Source organism: Babylonia areolata, chromosome 21, assembly GCF_041734735.1.
Source record: "Babylonia areolata isolate BAREFJ2019XMU chromosome 21, ASM4173473v1, whole genome shotgun sequence".
In the NCBI taxonomy this organism is placed as follows: domain Eukaryota; kingdom Metazoa; phylum Mollusca; class Gastropoda; order Neogastropoda; family Buccinidae; genus Babylonia; species Babylonia areolata.
In genome coordinates, this window is record NC_134896.1 from 45751058 (window position 1) to 45767163 (window position 16106).

The 16106-nt window shown below is 46.3% G+C and overlaps 1 protein-coding gene across 3 annotated transcripts in view; it reads right to left on the bottom strand.

Annotated features, from left to right (window-relative positions):
* LOC143296707 (uncharacterized) overlaps positions 1-16106 on the bottom strand; it is a 133489-nt gene that overhangs the window by 5005 nt on the left and 112378 nt on the right. For all 3 annotated transcript variants that reach the window (XR_013057155.1, XM_076608756.1, XM_076608755.1), the window contains 4 exons: positions 14155-16101; positions 8779-13544; positions 1317-7301; positions 279-378 (listed from right to left, as the gene is read on the bottom strand). Coding sequence is in view for 2 of the 3 variants with exons in the window: in XM_076608756.1 (XP_076464871.1) it covers positions 279-378; positions 1317-7301; positions 8779-13544; positions 14155-16101 (12798 nt within the window). In the remaining variant the exon portion in view is untranslated. The remainder of the gene's footprint in view (positions 1-278; positions 379-1316; positions 7302-8778; positions 13545-14154; positions 16102-16106) is intronic.

The following is a 16106-nucleotide window of genomic DNA, read 5'->3' on the forward strand; positions in this document are numbered from 1 at the left end:
TTAATGAATAAATAATCTGAATCTGAATCTCTCTCTCTCTCTCTCACACACACACACACACACACACATTCATTTATTCAATCATTCATTTATTCACTCACGCAGACAGACAGACAGACAGACAGACAGACAGAAGGGGTCAGTTCGAGACATTCCAATGTGAGGAAAAAGAAACTGAAAGTCCTTTACAATCAAAACAAAATAGTTCCTGTTTGCACAATGTCAATCGAATCACATGTCAGCGATGTATGTCAACACAAAGCTGCCACAAAGGCTACCTGTTCGCTGAAGGCAGCAGTCCTGTGGGTGGTCACAGAATCCACAGCCCTGTGGTCCAGCCGTCTGGCGCTGTGTCTGGGACGTCTCCTCTCCTGGCTCCTGGGGGGGGGTCAGGACCAAACAGGTGAGAATGAAATGAAGACCAAAAAGGGACAGGTGAGTCAAGATGAAGTCTATTAATGAACACTGGGTCTCCTCTCCCGACTCCTGATGTGTCAGCAACAAATGCTGTGTGTTCATAACCTTAATGGTGAGAATGAAAATTAATGAGGTGTATAAATGAACAGAGTGGCGACGAAAAAATGAAGTAAAATATTTGACAATACCACCTGTCGTTTTCGTTTTAGTGCGACCGGACTGTGTGTTTGAAACAATCAGGCGTTTAGCCATTCTCTTCAACCAGAGTGCGTGACAGGCAGAAAAGCTTCTGTCTCATAATTCGCGTGCGTGACTGACAGAAAAGGTTATGTCTTGGAGTTCGCAATCTGTTGCTTTGTAAATAAAGGCTGACAAACACTGTACGAGTTTTGATTTGGAATCACGACATGCTTTTAAAATAAGTTGTGAGGTGAAATGATTCACTATGAAACGGTGTTGATAATCTTTTTTGTGTGTGTCATTAAAATAAGTGACCGCCTGACAAAAGTCCTTTGTAAAGTTTGACAGCACACACAGTCACAGGTGTCAATACCCCCAGCAGTTTCATGCTCTGTCTTTCCTGTCATTTTGGTGAAATATCACCATTGGTGAATAAATTATAATAGGAAACACACTGTATTTACTTTTATGAGTGAGGTACCAGCAGTCAAGTTTATTCTGCTTCTGTTTTACTAAGAATAAAAAGTACCGGTATGAAATAACTCTTTGCCCAATGATATAACTATATACGAGAGAGAGAGAGAGAGAGAGAGAGAGAGAGGATTGCACACACACACACACACACACACACACACACACACACACACACACACACACACACACACTCGTTTTACTCGTTCCAACAATGCCCAAACTACCCGACAGTTCCCAGTGCCCACCTGATCTGTGAATGGAAGCCATGGCGATGTTCCTCCAGCAACCTCAGTGCTTCCTGAGCCTTCACGATCTGCTGCCTGTTCAGCTGCCGTGCCGTGTAACTCTCCTGCAGCAGCTGTTCAGGGTCCAGGCTCTCTGTGGACCCCGACACTGGTGGGGCTTCATGCTGGTGCTCTTGGTAACTGAGGGGCGGCGCTAAAAGATTCGTCGTCAATGTTCGTCTCGACATGGCTGGGCCACAGCTGCTGGACCGAGATGCCAGATAGGACTTTGGGTGCCTGGGGATGGACCCGCCACGGTAGTGCATGGGTTCCGGCGGCGCTAAGTGCCTGGACGTCCTTTGAGGACTGGAAGAGAGGTGCAGGCTGGGTGTGGAGCAGGCGATGGAAGACTGCAGGGTGGACGAAGAATACGCCGCTGGGGTGTTGAGACTGGGCGTGGAGAAAGAGACAGAGACGGTACAGTTCATGCCCGTGCTTGTCGGATGTCCGTCTGGAGAAAACGTAGGATGTCGGTCAGGAGACATGGAAGAGCCAAGACTGGACTCTCGTGATCTGTGGGTATTAGACAGGGAGGAGACTGGCGAGAAAGACCGATCAGGTGAAGGAGAGATGCTGCTGGACTGGGACAGTCTCCGCAACCTGTTCAGCTCTTCAGTTGATGCAGCAACCACTGAGCGCCGAAGCCTGACCAAGTGTTCCTTGTGTTGTCGAGGCGTCATGAACCGTGGGGCAAACGCCCGACTTGAACCAGCGTCACTGTTGCAGTCAGATATGTCGGGAGAGATGGTTCTGTGACGGTTATACCAGTCCTGTTCTCTCCTGCGTTCCTGCTTGAATGCTTCAATCTCGGCACGGCGTTTCATGGCGATGACATCTCGTGTCCGGGCAACGCGTCGGCCTCGTGTTCCGTGCTGCGTGCGACGTGCCTCTTCCATGCACACTTTGATATCCTGACGACTCTGCTCAAATTGCAGACGGTATTCAGAAAGTTCTTCGTGTTTCTTGGAATGGTGCCTGGAGAAGTCATAAGCTTCGTCTTGCTCCCAGGCCTTTTCCAAGGATGCCAGCAGCATGTCTGTCTGACCCAAGCAGTAATTCAGCTTGGCCTCCAGCAACTCCACGGTGAGAGAGCCGGGCAGGTACTTGAGAGACAGCAGCTCAATGATCTCCACACGTTCCTGGTGCAGGCGGTCCAGTTCTGCCCGGATTCTGTGAGTCTCGCTGTTGGGGTCAGAAGTTATAGACACCTGGCTGACGTCCAGCTGACTCAAGTACAGGCTGTCATCTTCAGCATCGGTCTGCGTAATCTCATCGGAGCTGTTCACAACAGCCTCAACTCCTTTGCTGATCAGAGAGGAAAAGGCAACCAGTTGATGGTCTAGCGGTGGGACATTGTCCCCTCCTATTGACCTCGGAGTCTGAATCAAATAATCTGGAGTCATTTCACCATCAGCAAAAGACTCATGCAGATCTGAAAAAGTTTCATCACTCTGATGGTGAAGCTGGTGAAAGTCTGATCTTGGACTGGCCACAGTGTTGGCGTTTGTCTGGCCATCCGTGCGAGCAGTGGAGTAGGAGGGCTGAGCTCCGGCCATGAGGGTGTTGTTGCGTGTGTCCAGCGGGGGCTGGCTCCATTCCACAGCCTGTGACGTGTCCAACAGACTGTCCATCCATTCACAGCTCACAACACAACTGGACTCTAAACTCCGATCACTCTGATTTCCATCTGCTGACGGATTCACATCTGCTTGACTTTGGTGTTCCGAATGATTTTGCCGAAGCTCATCAAACACAGTGCCTGATCGATGTGTTTGATCCTCTTGCATACTGGTCTGTACATTTGGTAATTGAGCTTTAACGTTCTTCGAAGTATGTTTTGGTGGTTTTCTGTCAATCACTGATTCTTCTATAGATGGTTCTGAGACTGATAATGATTCTTCTCTTTGACTGGAAAAGTTTCCACGATTTCCATAGACGGCAAGAGGTCGGATCACAGTGCCACTGCTAGAGCTTGCTGCCACTGAAAATTCCACAGCTTCTTCCGATTGACGTGTCTCGCTTCGCAAGTCTGGGGTGGAACTGGTCGTCAAGATTCCATACAGAGTGGGCGGAGCAAGTACTGGCAGCCATTCCCCAGGCACAGTCGCATCTAGAGAATCTTCTGCTGTGGTTGTGGCGATGCTGTGTCTCTTCAGACCACTGTCAAGGAAGGCAGTCTCCCCTGACCTAGGACCTGACTCTTCCACAGACCCGGTCAGCAGCCCACTGACGGGGAAACGAGGACTTTGAGTGGTGGTGAAGGTGACGGGTGACCCTCTGACAGACCCAATGCCCGCAATGACTGTGACGGGAGACCCACTGCTGGAGGACCAGGACCCACCGTGCATGAGACAGGGGGAGGCAGACCTGGCCCGATGCAGCCGGTTCAACAGTGGGGATGACCGGTGACGTGACCTCTCCAACAACAGCATCATTTGCTTGTGCTCCTGTCGCAGTTTCTCAATTTCGTTCATAACATCTGACTGCGAAGTGCCATGTGGAGGCCCTGAAGTGTCTGAGTTCTGTCTGTCTGTGGCTGTGTCACTGGTGGTCCTGTCTGTGCCTTCGTCACTGGTGGTCAGACTCATTTGTTCAGACCCTGCCGGCCACCATCTTGGCTGGGAGTTAGAAGACAAAATATCATCGGCTGATTCCGTGGAAACACGGAGCTGTCCCTCATTACCCGAAGTAAGTACAGACAGCTGAGCACAGGGCCTTTCCTGCTCTGTGTCATACCGGTAGTAACTGAGTTGACCTTCACATCCTGTCTGAGGTTTGCTGGCTCTGCCTGCAGACTCATCCGTACCATAGTCCTCTTCAGCAGTCACAACTTGATCAGGATCTGTTTCAAGAGGTGAAGTTGGGCGAACGGTGATAATGGGTCCACGTTCCAGAGACATCACACGGATTGGGTTTATGACATCACGTGACTCCTCCATTGTCTCATCACGTTTAAAGCTCAACTCCCCTTCCACGTCTTCATCAGTGTCTGTGTGTCTTTCGAACTCTATGCCAAAATCCTTGCTCCTGGATTTGTTTGGAAACTCACTATCACTACGGTCCTGTTCAGTGCTGATGGTTTCACCAAGGCTGGCTTTACCAGATGGACCAGTGACAGATGTAGGTCCACTCTCCACAGTCCTCGTATTGTCAGGACGAATAACATCTGGTGACTCATCGGTTTTCTCATCACGTTTGAAGCTCAGTTCCCCTTCTTTATTCCCGGCATTGTCTGAATCTCTCCTTTGTCTTTGGTTGTATCTACTGCTCTGGGATCTGTCAGCAAAATCATTATAACTGTAGTCTTGGTCAGCATGGATTGACTGATCAGTGCTGGATTCAGTATGACTGTCACCCTGGTCAGCAGGGTTTGAATGATCAGTATTGGCTTTGTACAGTGATGTTGTATAAGCAGTGATACTTGGTCCACATTCTGCGGCCATCACATGGAGAGGACGTATGATATCACGCGTTTCTTCAAGTTTTTCGTCTGGTCTGAAACTCACCTCCCCTTCAGTTCCCTCATCAGTGTCGCTGTTTGAATCTTCAGTTACACTGTCAACTGCATGTCCTTGACGTTTTGCTGCTACATAGTAATCATCAGAATTTAATTCAGTATTTCTTTCCATGTCACGCTGGTCTTCTGCCTCATCCTCCAGTCTTGGGCTATTCACGGATGGAGATGAAAGATCTGAAATTTGTTTCTCTTTCTGTGTATTTTCACCAAGGTTGTCCTTGTCGGCTGTTTCAATGTTAGCAAACTCAGTGTCATGTCTTTCACAAGAGGTGGACTCTTCATACTCTTCTGTATGTTTTCCACTTGCACTTGGGATATTGTCACTTTCCTTTTGTTGCGATATTATGGATCTACCAAGATATAATAATGAAGCATCTGTGTGAGGGAGTACATTTATTGAGCTCATATCTGGTCCAGTGACATTTGATGACACGGGATCCACTGGTCTTGATTCAATGTGATTTACAGGGACAGAGTCTGTCATGTGATCAGACACCAACGTGTCATTGTTGGGACTGTCCAGGAATACACCAGGACCAGACATGACCCAGTTTGTATTGACAGGACTTGTTTCATGTGAAGGATCATCCTCAGCCTTACACTGCAGAGTCACAAGTGGATCCTGCTGATGATTTGTCAGTCCCGGTAAGCTATCATCTCCAGACACTTCCAGATCCCTTAAATTCAGGTGGATTTCTTCATTTGCAGATTCACCCAGGGATGATTGTTGGGCTGGTGAAACAACATGGGATAATGGGTCAAGTGAAGAAGCCAAATGCTGTGGTGGAGCAGTTTCTACCACTGAAACAGAATTGACAGTCTTCTCCACTACAGTCTGGAAGGAAGTCTGCTGTGAAGTTTCTCTAAAATCATCAACTTCATTTATCATATCCTGTGAAGACGGTGATTCAGGTAATGATAATGGGTTATGTTCTGCTGGTTGTCCATCCAATAAATGTGAGGGTGTTGGACCAGCCTGGGATGAAGAAGCAAGCAATACATCTGACGGGCTGACCACTTCTTGCCCAGATGTATGTGACAGAGTAGAACGTCGTTCTTCTAACTCAGTGCTTGCTGCTGACTCTGAAACCACTTCTCGCTCAGGGGTCTGTGACAGAGTAGAACTTTTTTCTCGCATATCGGTGCTTGTTGTTGACCGTGTAACAACTTCTCCCTCAGGTGTCTTAGGCAAAGCAGAACTTTCTTCATTTGTCTCAGTGCTTGCTACTGTGTTTGATTCTCCAGATGCAGAAGAATAGTTACAAATGGCAGTGAATGACGAAATCTGTCCAACAATTGATTTAGTACCTGCTTCTGTGTGTTCAGAACGTGTGGACCTTTTTTCATCACATCCTGTTTTCTCATCAACACTGAGTTCTTCATCAACTAGAGTAAATTCTTCATCATCTTTGGAGCGCACAGTCGCAGAATCTGTGGTTTTCGCGGTTTTCTTTTCAGGGAGTCTGGGAGAACCTTCAGGTATTTGCCTGTTTGGCAATGTTTCATCAATGGGATGTCTTTTGCGTCTAAGTGACGTAACACTTTCTGACGCTTCCTCATGCTGGGTCTGACGAGGTGAGCTGCAGCTGTCTGAGCGTGCTGTACCAGACTGGCTCTGACTGTCAGTGAATGCACTGGCAGCTGGCGTCCAAACAGTTTGCTCGCCAGAAAGTGACTGACATATCTCAGTGTCTTGCTGGTCACGTTCATCACCAGCTAGCATCAATCCCTCTCCACTGGTGTCCTGAAGAAGTAGTGTACTGATGCTTGCAGAATCATAATCGACATTCTGTTGCTGGTCCCATTTCACAGTCACTGAATTCCCAGAATCATTGCTAGAGTCGATTTGCTCATCACTGTTTTCTCCGTTTGCAAAACACAGTTCTCCTCGCTGATATTCAGGATCCTGTTGTTTCTGCGGGAGTCCTGTTTCTGTGTGCATTGGTTCATTCTGTGCAGGCTGTGTCTGTTTCTTTCCGTGGTTCTCCTGGTCTGAAAGAAGTCGGTCTGGAGAGGCTTGATGTCCGACAGGAGCCAAATGTGCCCCGACAGAATCTTGTCCGCCCGCCTCTTTGTTCTGTGATGGTTTCTGTACAAACTCGCCTTGTTCTCCTTCAGTGATATGCTCCTGTAATGGAGCATCGTAAGAACAAAGCTGCTGCCCCAAAGGAAATGATTCTGTCTCTGCTATTTCTGGTCCAGGTGAAATCTGACGATAAAGCATGGGCAGCTGAACTTCTAGTGTGTGTTCTGATGGCATCATCTCACTGTCACCTGCCTGCACTGTGTAGTGCTGAGTGTCAGATGACCTGATATTCAACCCTTTAGAGTAGGGGCCACATGGATCCATATGTTGTGCCATGTTTGTTGTTGGAATGGGAACATATCCTCTGTCGTCATCTTCCAAGGTCACCACGGGCAGGTGGTCACTGGAACAGTACACAGTTTGTCAACAGTTGTCAGCAGCTTACGTCACGTTTACTGCTAAAACAATAATTCACTTGAGCACCACAAAGTCTTAGGTCCAAACTGCAAAAGAATCGTATAAAAATGCAGTAGAAACATACAGAAAACATTAATTATAATATCATTTTTGAAATAAGATTTTTGATTCACTGTATTCAAATGAGAGGAACTAATATTGGAATGTGCTGGATTCCCTCACACTGTGGGCTTTTCTCTAATGAACGTGCAGATCATCTTGCAAAGCTTGGAGCTAAAAACGCTTTAAATGCAATTGAACTTCCTCATCGTTTATCATCATCTGAAACGTGTAATATTGTTGAAAGAAATATGCAAAATTCCTTTCTGTCTTTAGAAGTTAACTTCTGCCTTGTTAAATGCTAAAAAAAAACCAACTGGCAGGGCTGTTAAGAGCATGGTATTTAGGTTATTACTAAATGCCCCATACACAAAATATTGTGAAAATATTGAATGCATTTGCAAAGGACGTTTAACGGTAGAGCACGTTTTAACCCGCTGTTTAGTAATGAAACCTTTTTTTGCCTCCAGAAATTACGGAACACGTGTTACCAGTTTCAAATGTTAACATTTTTTAGAAAAAGTTATATATTTCAAACTGTTCTTTATTAACGTTAGCTAGTTATGTGTTAAATAGTCCAGTTGGTTGTTTATTGTAGGTCCCCACATGAACCTCTCTTCCAAAAATAATCTACAGAAGTAATGCATACAATATTTGATTTCCCCCCCTAATCGCGCTTCCCCCGTCCGGCCTCTCACACACACCCTTCCAATATTATGTTTTTTCTTTCTCCAGTCACTGACACTCACCCTCTCCATTTTAACATCTTTTTCACATTCTGTTCTCTCTCTCTCTCTCTGTCTGCCTGTCTCTCTCTCTCTTCCTTTCTTAGTCCCCTCACCCCTGCCCCCCACTGCCCACCACCTCAACCACCCCCCTTTTCATTCGAATATACAGAAATGTCGATTTCTAATTAATACTAACAATCATCATTATGATAGGAATGATAATAATCCAAATAATAATAATAATACCATTTATTTTCAGTCTAATATCATCATCTAAGATGAACAGACTATAAATAAATAAACGAACGAACATACAGAGAAGGCAGAAACAATGAGAAGATGAACAAACAAAAAACACGTAAAGTCTAGCATAAATCTATAACATTCTTCCAGAACATTGTCTTCGTGTCACACTTTGGTAATCATCTGTCAGGCAGTGAGATGTGTTTAAAAAAAAAACTTACTGTCCAAATGATTCCTCCTTCTTCTTCTTCTCTCTTTCATATGTGTGCGCTGTTTGTAATGGATCTACATTAACGGGAACAGATTGGAAGAATAAGCCATGCATAAAATCTTAATCCAACAATAAAAAATGTTTTGAGTTCTGAGTTATAAGTTTTCCATTGCTGTTCATACCTGATATCTCCATCTGCAGAAGGATCCTCTTCCTTGTCGACACACTCTTGCAGGTTGCCATGGCGCGGAGATAGCCCCTGTGACGTCAGGCTGTTGCTGTCTTCACTGTCTGTCGTGTAGTTTTCATGCACTGCAATGTAGACAGAAGGGTAGTCCTCCAACAGTTGAGTGCTTACAGATACTTGTTTGCAGAGTGGCAGTGTGGTGGACAGTGCCACATAGCCATTCACCTCATCAACAGACGTCTCAGGAGTACACCAGGATTCTTCTGCCATCGAATCAAGAGCGTTCATTTCATGCCCATCTGCTTGAGACATGTTAGCCTCAGTGTCAGGAGTCTCAAATGACAGAAAGCGATTCTGATCATTTTCTGATGTGATGTCTGTGGATATGGTCTGGAAAGCTTCTTCTGTCTGACATGTGACGCTGACCACCCGTTTGTTGTCCTGATCAGTGACAGACTCAGACAAGGCATTGTGGAGGCCAGGCTCCAGAAAACTTTCTGTCTGGCATACACTGTCATCCATTACCACTTTCTGGGAACTGGTTTGTATTTCTGAGCTTCTTTCTGCCTGGCTTGGCATTATCGTTGGAAAGGTTGATAAACCTTGTGACTCTTTGCCCATTTCTGCATTCACAATGCCATCATTTTTTGACAGTGGTTCATTGTCAGTCTGACAGACTGCATCATTAAAAGACGTGTTGAGTGTCTGACAATCAGCATTGTGCATCTGCTTTATCCGAAGATCATCAGCATTTTCATTCGTCTGTGATGGCATGTCAGCTGAAGTTTTGCCCTCGGCGGGAAATGAGAGCTCTCTTTCTTGAAGACCGTTCCACTGTGTATATGATTCATCTGTTTGACAAAATCCTTCAGTCAGGCCCCGACTGTCATCAGCTACACCACTTTCAGTGTCTTTGATTTCTCTGTACAATGGTGTGCTTTCGTTTCTGGCAGTATCAGTGTCAGTCTGACAAGTAGATTCGCAGACATCAGTTTCAACATTATTGATTGCATCTCTTGTCTTGTTCCTAACAACGAATTCTGTCTGGCTTGTTTGCTCAAAGGTCTGTAGACTCTCCATGCTACTGCTGGCGTTTCTGGTGTCTTTAACAGCTGTCCTTTCTTCTGGATACGTCTCGGTTTGACTCGTGACCTCTGACCTCTGAAGACGGTCTGCAGTGATTTTCACCACTCCTGCCTTCTGGGCAACAAACATGACTTCTTCCGGAGCGTGACACGGATCTGTGTGACTTGCTGTGTCCAGGATCTGCACCCACCTGTTGACAGACGGGTTCTGGTCTGTATCCTGGTCTGTCTCAATGGCTTGATCAGAAGTAAATGGATTTATTGGAGAACAGCTGGAGTCCCGCATTTCCTTCCCATCAGCAGCTTCATCTCTTTGGCTGACAGTATACGAGGTTGATGTATTTTCGGTGTCGCCTATGGTATTTGTCATAATGCTATCAGTTGTTCGGTCAGACTGGCTGGTCGGTGGAGTGACAGAAGTTTGTGTGTTTCCAGTGAATGTCTTCATTTCTCTTTCGCTGGATTGTGCAGTCACGTCAGGATCCATGGATGAATCGATTACACGGACTGGATAAAATTTACTGCCGTGATCTCTTTCGTCTGACCTGTTTTGAATCACATTGTTCTTTTGACTCGTGATTTCCTCACCAGTGCCGAGTTCTTCGGAAAACTCCGGAGTAGAGTTCACCGTCAGATTTCTGTCTGTCTGACTAATGGTGCATGAGACGGAAGCATCCTGAACTTGATTACTACCTTCCCAGGAGAGTTGATGGACACGTCTTTCACAGTGCATTTCATCCGTTTGACAAGACATTTCAGTAGACTGTAGTTCCACACGACTGCTGGTGGTGTCTCTGGTCAGTTCGTGGACATGGTGCTGCACGTCATCTGTCTGACACATGCCATCAGACATCACTGTGCAACTGATGCTCATGGCCACTGTCAATGGGTACTCAGGAACTTCTGGAATGTTATCAGTCTGGCGGACAATATCTGCGACGCCTACATATTCCATGCTGCTGCTAGCATCTTTCAACATTGTGCGGACATTTTCTGTTGTCATCTCATCTGTCTGACACATCATGTCACCTGAATCTAATCCATCTGTGTTACAGCCAGTATCAGTCATCACTCTTGAAACAAGGCCATCAGCGTGTGTTTCATCTGTCTGACATGTGCAGTCAGATACACGCACATCATCCACAGGGCTGCTGGCAGTGTCTCTCGTGGCTATGAGGACACGACACTCGACGTCTTTGTCAACAGTCTGGTTTGTAAAGTTAGGTGAACCCAGGGCACTCACAGTATTACTGCTCTGGTAAGTCAAAGCTCTGGGGACATGGAATTCTGTGTCTGTTTCATCAGTCTGACATGAAAAGTCCGATGAATGCATGTCGTTTTTTGTGCTGACGCTGCCATCCCTCATACAAAGGACAGCACTGTATGATGAATCCTCTTCAGTCTGACGTGTGGTGTCAGCCACAGCATGCTTTTCCAAATGGCTGCCTGCATCTGTTCTCAATGAGGAGGAAGTGTCCTCTGTAGATATTCCCTCAGTCTGACAGATAGACTGAACTGCATCCTGATCTTCGGTTGCCATAGCATTCTCTGCAGGCACGCTCTCAGTCTGGCAGATAGAATCAGCTGTTTTCTTATCTTTGGTTGCCATAGCACCCTCTGTAGAAACGGCGTCCGTCTGGCAGACATATTCAGTTGTACTCTGATTGTTCAGTGTCTCAGTGTCCTCCGTGGACACGCCCTCATTCTGGCTGATGGAATGAGCAGTGTTCTGAACTTCAGCTCCCAAGTTGGTCATTTTCATCAGTTTAGGGATATGTGTGTCCACTGCAGTGTCCGTCTCACTTTGCGCGGTAACAGGTGTGATGTCTTTCATGGACAGGTCATCAGTCTGACACACATCATCCACATAATCCCTTCCTTCTTTGTTGCAGCTAGCATTCTTCACCACTCTGCAGTCAGGAGACTTTGTATCTGGTCCATCAGTCTGACAAGTGATTTCAACAGCCCTCGCGTATGCCTCGCTTCCATTTGTCATTCTGATTAAGCATTCATCAGTTTGGCTGGGGGTGTCATTTGAACTGATTCCCTGGATTCTCCTGCGCTGATCAGAGAGATCAGATACCTTTACAGATGTGACATCATTTGGAGATTCTATGTCTTCAATGGCAGCGCCTTTGACCTGTGTTTTGGTGTGAAGACCAACCTCTATCTCATCTGTCTGACATGTTCCAGCAGAGAAATGCACACTCTGAACGCTGCTACTTGCTTCCACCATTTGAGGTCTTGCTTCACTCGTTGACAACTCCTTTCTTGGTGATGCTTCCATGGACACAAAGTGTGCCTCTGAATAAGCTGTTGTTAGTTTTTCTAGAGATGAGCCCATTTGGGTTAAGACATTATCCACCTGGACTGTAGACATGTTTGATTCTCCAGACAAGCTGAGATCAACGCGTTCACTGGGTCTGTCCTGAGGGAGAACCTGTCCACTGTGCAGTGACCGTGCAGGTGTTCCTGCTTCTGGTATCTCTTGAACCTCTTGCCTCAGGAACTGGGTTTGTAATGGCATGATTGCAATACTTTGAGTGTCAGCAGGTGTTAAAAGGTTTGTTCTAGGGCTGTCAGAGATTGCCAGAGAGCCTTCAGAGGAACAACGAGAAATAGGCCGATGAGAAAGTGTCTGCTCAATATTGTGGAGAATGTGAGTTGTTTCTAGCATGAGACTGGACAACTCTATCCACTGTTTGCTCTTAGGAGATAGGGGAAGTCTATTTTCCTGTTGTCTGGACTCTGAACTGCTCTTTCCAGATGCACTAACGGAACTCAAAGTCTCCAGACTTCCTGTGCTCTGTGGACGCTTTATTGGACTGGTGGCACCTGTCTGGTGGTTGTCTTCAAATCCTGTCACTGTCTGGGCCCCACTCTCAGTATTCAGTGGCTGTGTGCCAGGCAATTTGTACCTAAAGCATGGCTGACCAGAATCTGCTTTCACAGCAACTCCTGGTCTATGTTGTGCCATCTCTTCCTGAGAAGTCTGATGAAGACTGACAGCTTTCTGTGTGTGAGCTGTCCACCTAGTGGAGAAAAGTTGGGGTGGTGAAGGTGTGGACAGATGTCGTTCAGATCGATCAACACTGCTAGCAGAGTAGGCCAACACCTGCTGGATGGACGCTGCCACTGTCTTGGACACATTTGTAGAAGCTGACATGGAACTACAGTACGTTTCTTGAGAAGAGGGTTCATCTGTCACAAGGATATTTGACACTCTATCCATGCTGATCTCAGAGTCTCCATCAACACGAGGAGGGAAGATGTTTTCATCCAGTTCATCTTCACAAACAAGTGTGGAACCAACATCCAGAAGACTGGCAGACCGGGAACGGTGAAGCTGGACTTTCCGTTGTACCTTGGAGGAAATAGCTCCATAGATGTTATTCAAGGAGGCAGAGTGTTCAGAAAGAGGAGGCATGAACCTCTCCACGTGTCCACAGAGGTGCACACTGTCCGTAGACTGGCTGTGGGAGATGACGCGCTCTGACCCTTCAGACGTGGTGAACGACCCACCCAGTGCCCTCAGCTGTGCCACTGTGTCAGGACTTCTCTGGTCCATGAACACGAAACAAATGCTGTCTGATGAGCTGTTCATGTCTTCGCCGTCCTCTGTTGGAGCTTCTACGACAATTCCTTCTAGACAGGCCAGTGACGCAGGCCGGCTCATCTGAAACAGTTTATAGAAAACATTTCTTTCAAAGTTCAGATATACAGGCATAACGAGTACACACACACACACACACACACACACACACACACACACACACACACACACACCACGTAACTCCAAGCGTATTTTATGTTTTCAACTGTACAAAATAATAATATAATATAAATACAATGGCAGAGGACTGACAAAGTCACAACTAAAAAAAATGACAAGGCAGGATTACATTCTTTTTCTCTTTTCTGATTTTTATTTATATTATTCTTGATACAATTAAACTTGTTCTTTACAATATAACTGAGTGTTGTTCCTTATGATTCAAATTAGAAAGCCAATACACGAAATTGTAAAAGAAATTATAAAAAGAAATAAGACTTAAACACACATAATATATTATATACATACATATTCATTCTAAAATCGCATAACTTGCTTCATTCAGTGAGCCCAACAGGTCATGGTGCAGTGTCCAGTGTTTTTTTTAAATTTGGGATTGACCAAGATTTTATTATGTATCTACAGAGAGAAACAGAGAGATAGAACACTGAAGAAAGATAAACGTTGACAGAGACAAAACAAGAAAGATTCAGCCTTCTTTTGATGACCTCACCTGCCACTTGGACACCTCCTGTCCATCCTCTTCATTGGCGTATCCTCCCTGGCCAAGATTCGAGGTGGACATGGATTTGCATAGCAACGACCTGAGCTGACCTGCTGTCAGTTCTGGTGAACCCAAAGTCTCACATAAATCAGACTGTAGAAGGTCATCCAGTGTTTCATGTTCACGCAAACCTACACGAGCTTGTTGAAGCCACAGAACTGTCTCCTCAGGAAGAGACAGCTCTCCAGGAGAAAAACTTCTTTCCTGCCTGAATGTAGGGTTGCCATGGGACCTCAACTTCCTGCACTCTTTGAAGTTCCAGCGCCTGGGAGAGCTTTGGTCACTGACAGTATCACTAGATCTGGTGGGTGATCCAGCATCCAGATGCCTGCCTTTGTGTGATGTAAATGCTTCTGCCATGTTTAATCGATTGGATTTCAACTCTATGTTGCTCTTTCTCGTGACTGCCATGTCGCTGACAGCTGAAAGGTCTACCTCTCCAGATGACAGATAGCTATTACTGTCTTTGTCTGAGGACTGATCATGATGTTGAAGATCTTCCTCATCTTCACCAGTCGACAGCGAAGGGACCGTGCTGCTTCCAATCACAGATGAAGCACTGGAGACAGACGAGGTACCTGGTTGGAAGCTGTGTTGGCTTGGTGCTGCATTATCAGTGGCCATGTTGGAAATCCAAGATGCTAACTGCGTCTGTTGGCCTCCTAAACCCGACAAACCAACTTTCTTTGTCTGCCTTTCTGCATGCTCTGAAACACTTCCCACAACGAATTTCTCGTGCTGCTTTTGTGTCATAAAGGGTCTCTCATTATCAACAGAAGAATCCATAACAGCATCTTCCGTGACACCGTTTTCAGCAGACACAAGCCATGCATGGTAAATACCTTCATGTACTGCACGGGGACGGTGGGCCACAAGAGAAGCTTGAATGCCCTTGGCTGGATGAAAGTGTCCATCCACCCAGTCAACAGCTACCCCATGGTGATCAAAGACTGATTCCCCTCCACTTGCATCCCCAAACGATCGTCTGCTGGAGGTCAGGTCAGTCCCACTTGGAACTCTAGCAACCTGCATGATCAGTCTGGCCTGCTCCAGGAGATTCTCCTCCAAGTCACTGCGATTCTGAGCAGCAGCCAACTCGACAAGGTTGTTCAAAGACTTTGTTCTTCTATGTAGGAAGCCCTTCCTCCTCCTTGGTGACAGTATTTTTGAAGTACATGCAAGAGGAGACCAGGCCTGCTCCAAAGACAAAACAGCGTCAACAACTCTCTCTGGAAAATGACCAGGAAGAGAGAACAGATCAGTATGTCTGAGAACAGCTGAACGGGAACCATCATAGGATTTGGTAGAGTGGAGTAGTGTGCGTGGATCATACTCATGAGGTGATGGCATACAATGTCTGTCTTGTGCCAAACCATTATTCATTTGTATTTTTTCGTGAGGAACAGCCAGCACGTCTGGATTGTCTCCATGCGAAGATGGCTCAGCTTGAAAGGTCACGTTATTTGTCGTCAGATCTTGTGAATGGTCTGTGGACTGGGCCACAGAACGCATTCTAAGAATATGAGATGGCATACTGTGCACTGACTCGGAAAAAGCCTTTCTTTGCATGGGAGAACCACAGAGAACACGTCCTCCTTCCGGTATGTCTGTGCACGTGTCCTGCCAGCAGTCATCTTGAATATGTCCAGAGTCTTCCAAAGACTTTTCCAGCAACATCTCCTTTCTTCTTTCATTCATAAACTGGGGATCATCCGGAGGAGACGCATTGTAATAGGTTCCATCGGAAGCCACACCTTCCACCTTTCCCTCCATGACAGGTATACGAGAGCTGCGGGGTGACACTGTTGTGGACTCAGGCTCTGTGAAGTCAGAACTGATTGCAGAGTCACTGAGGGAGCGGACTCTTCGCTGCAGTCTTGCAATCTTCCGCTCCACCTGCA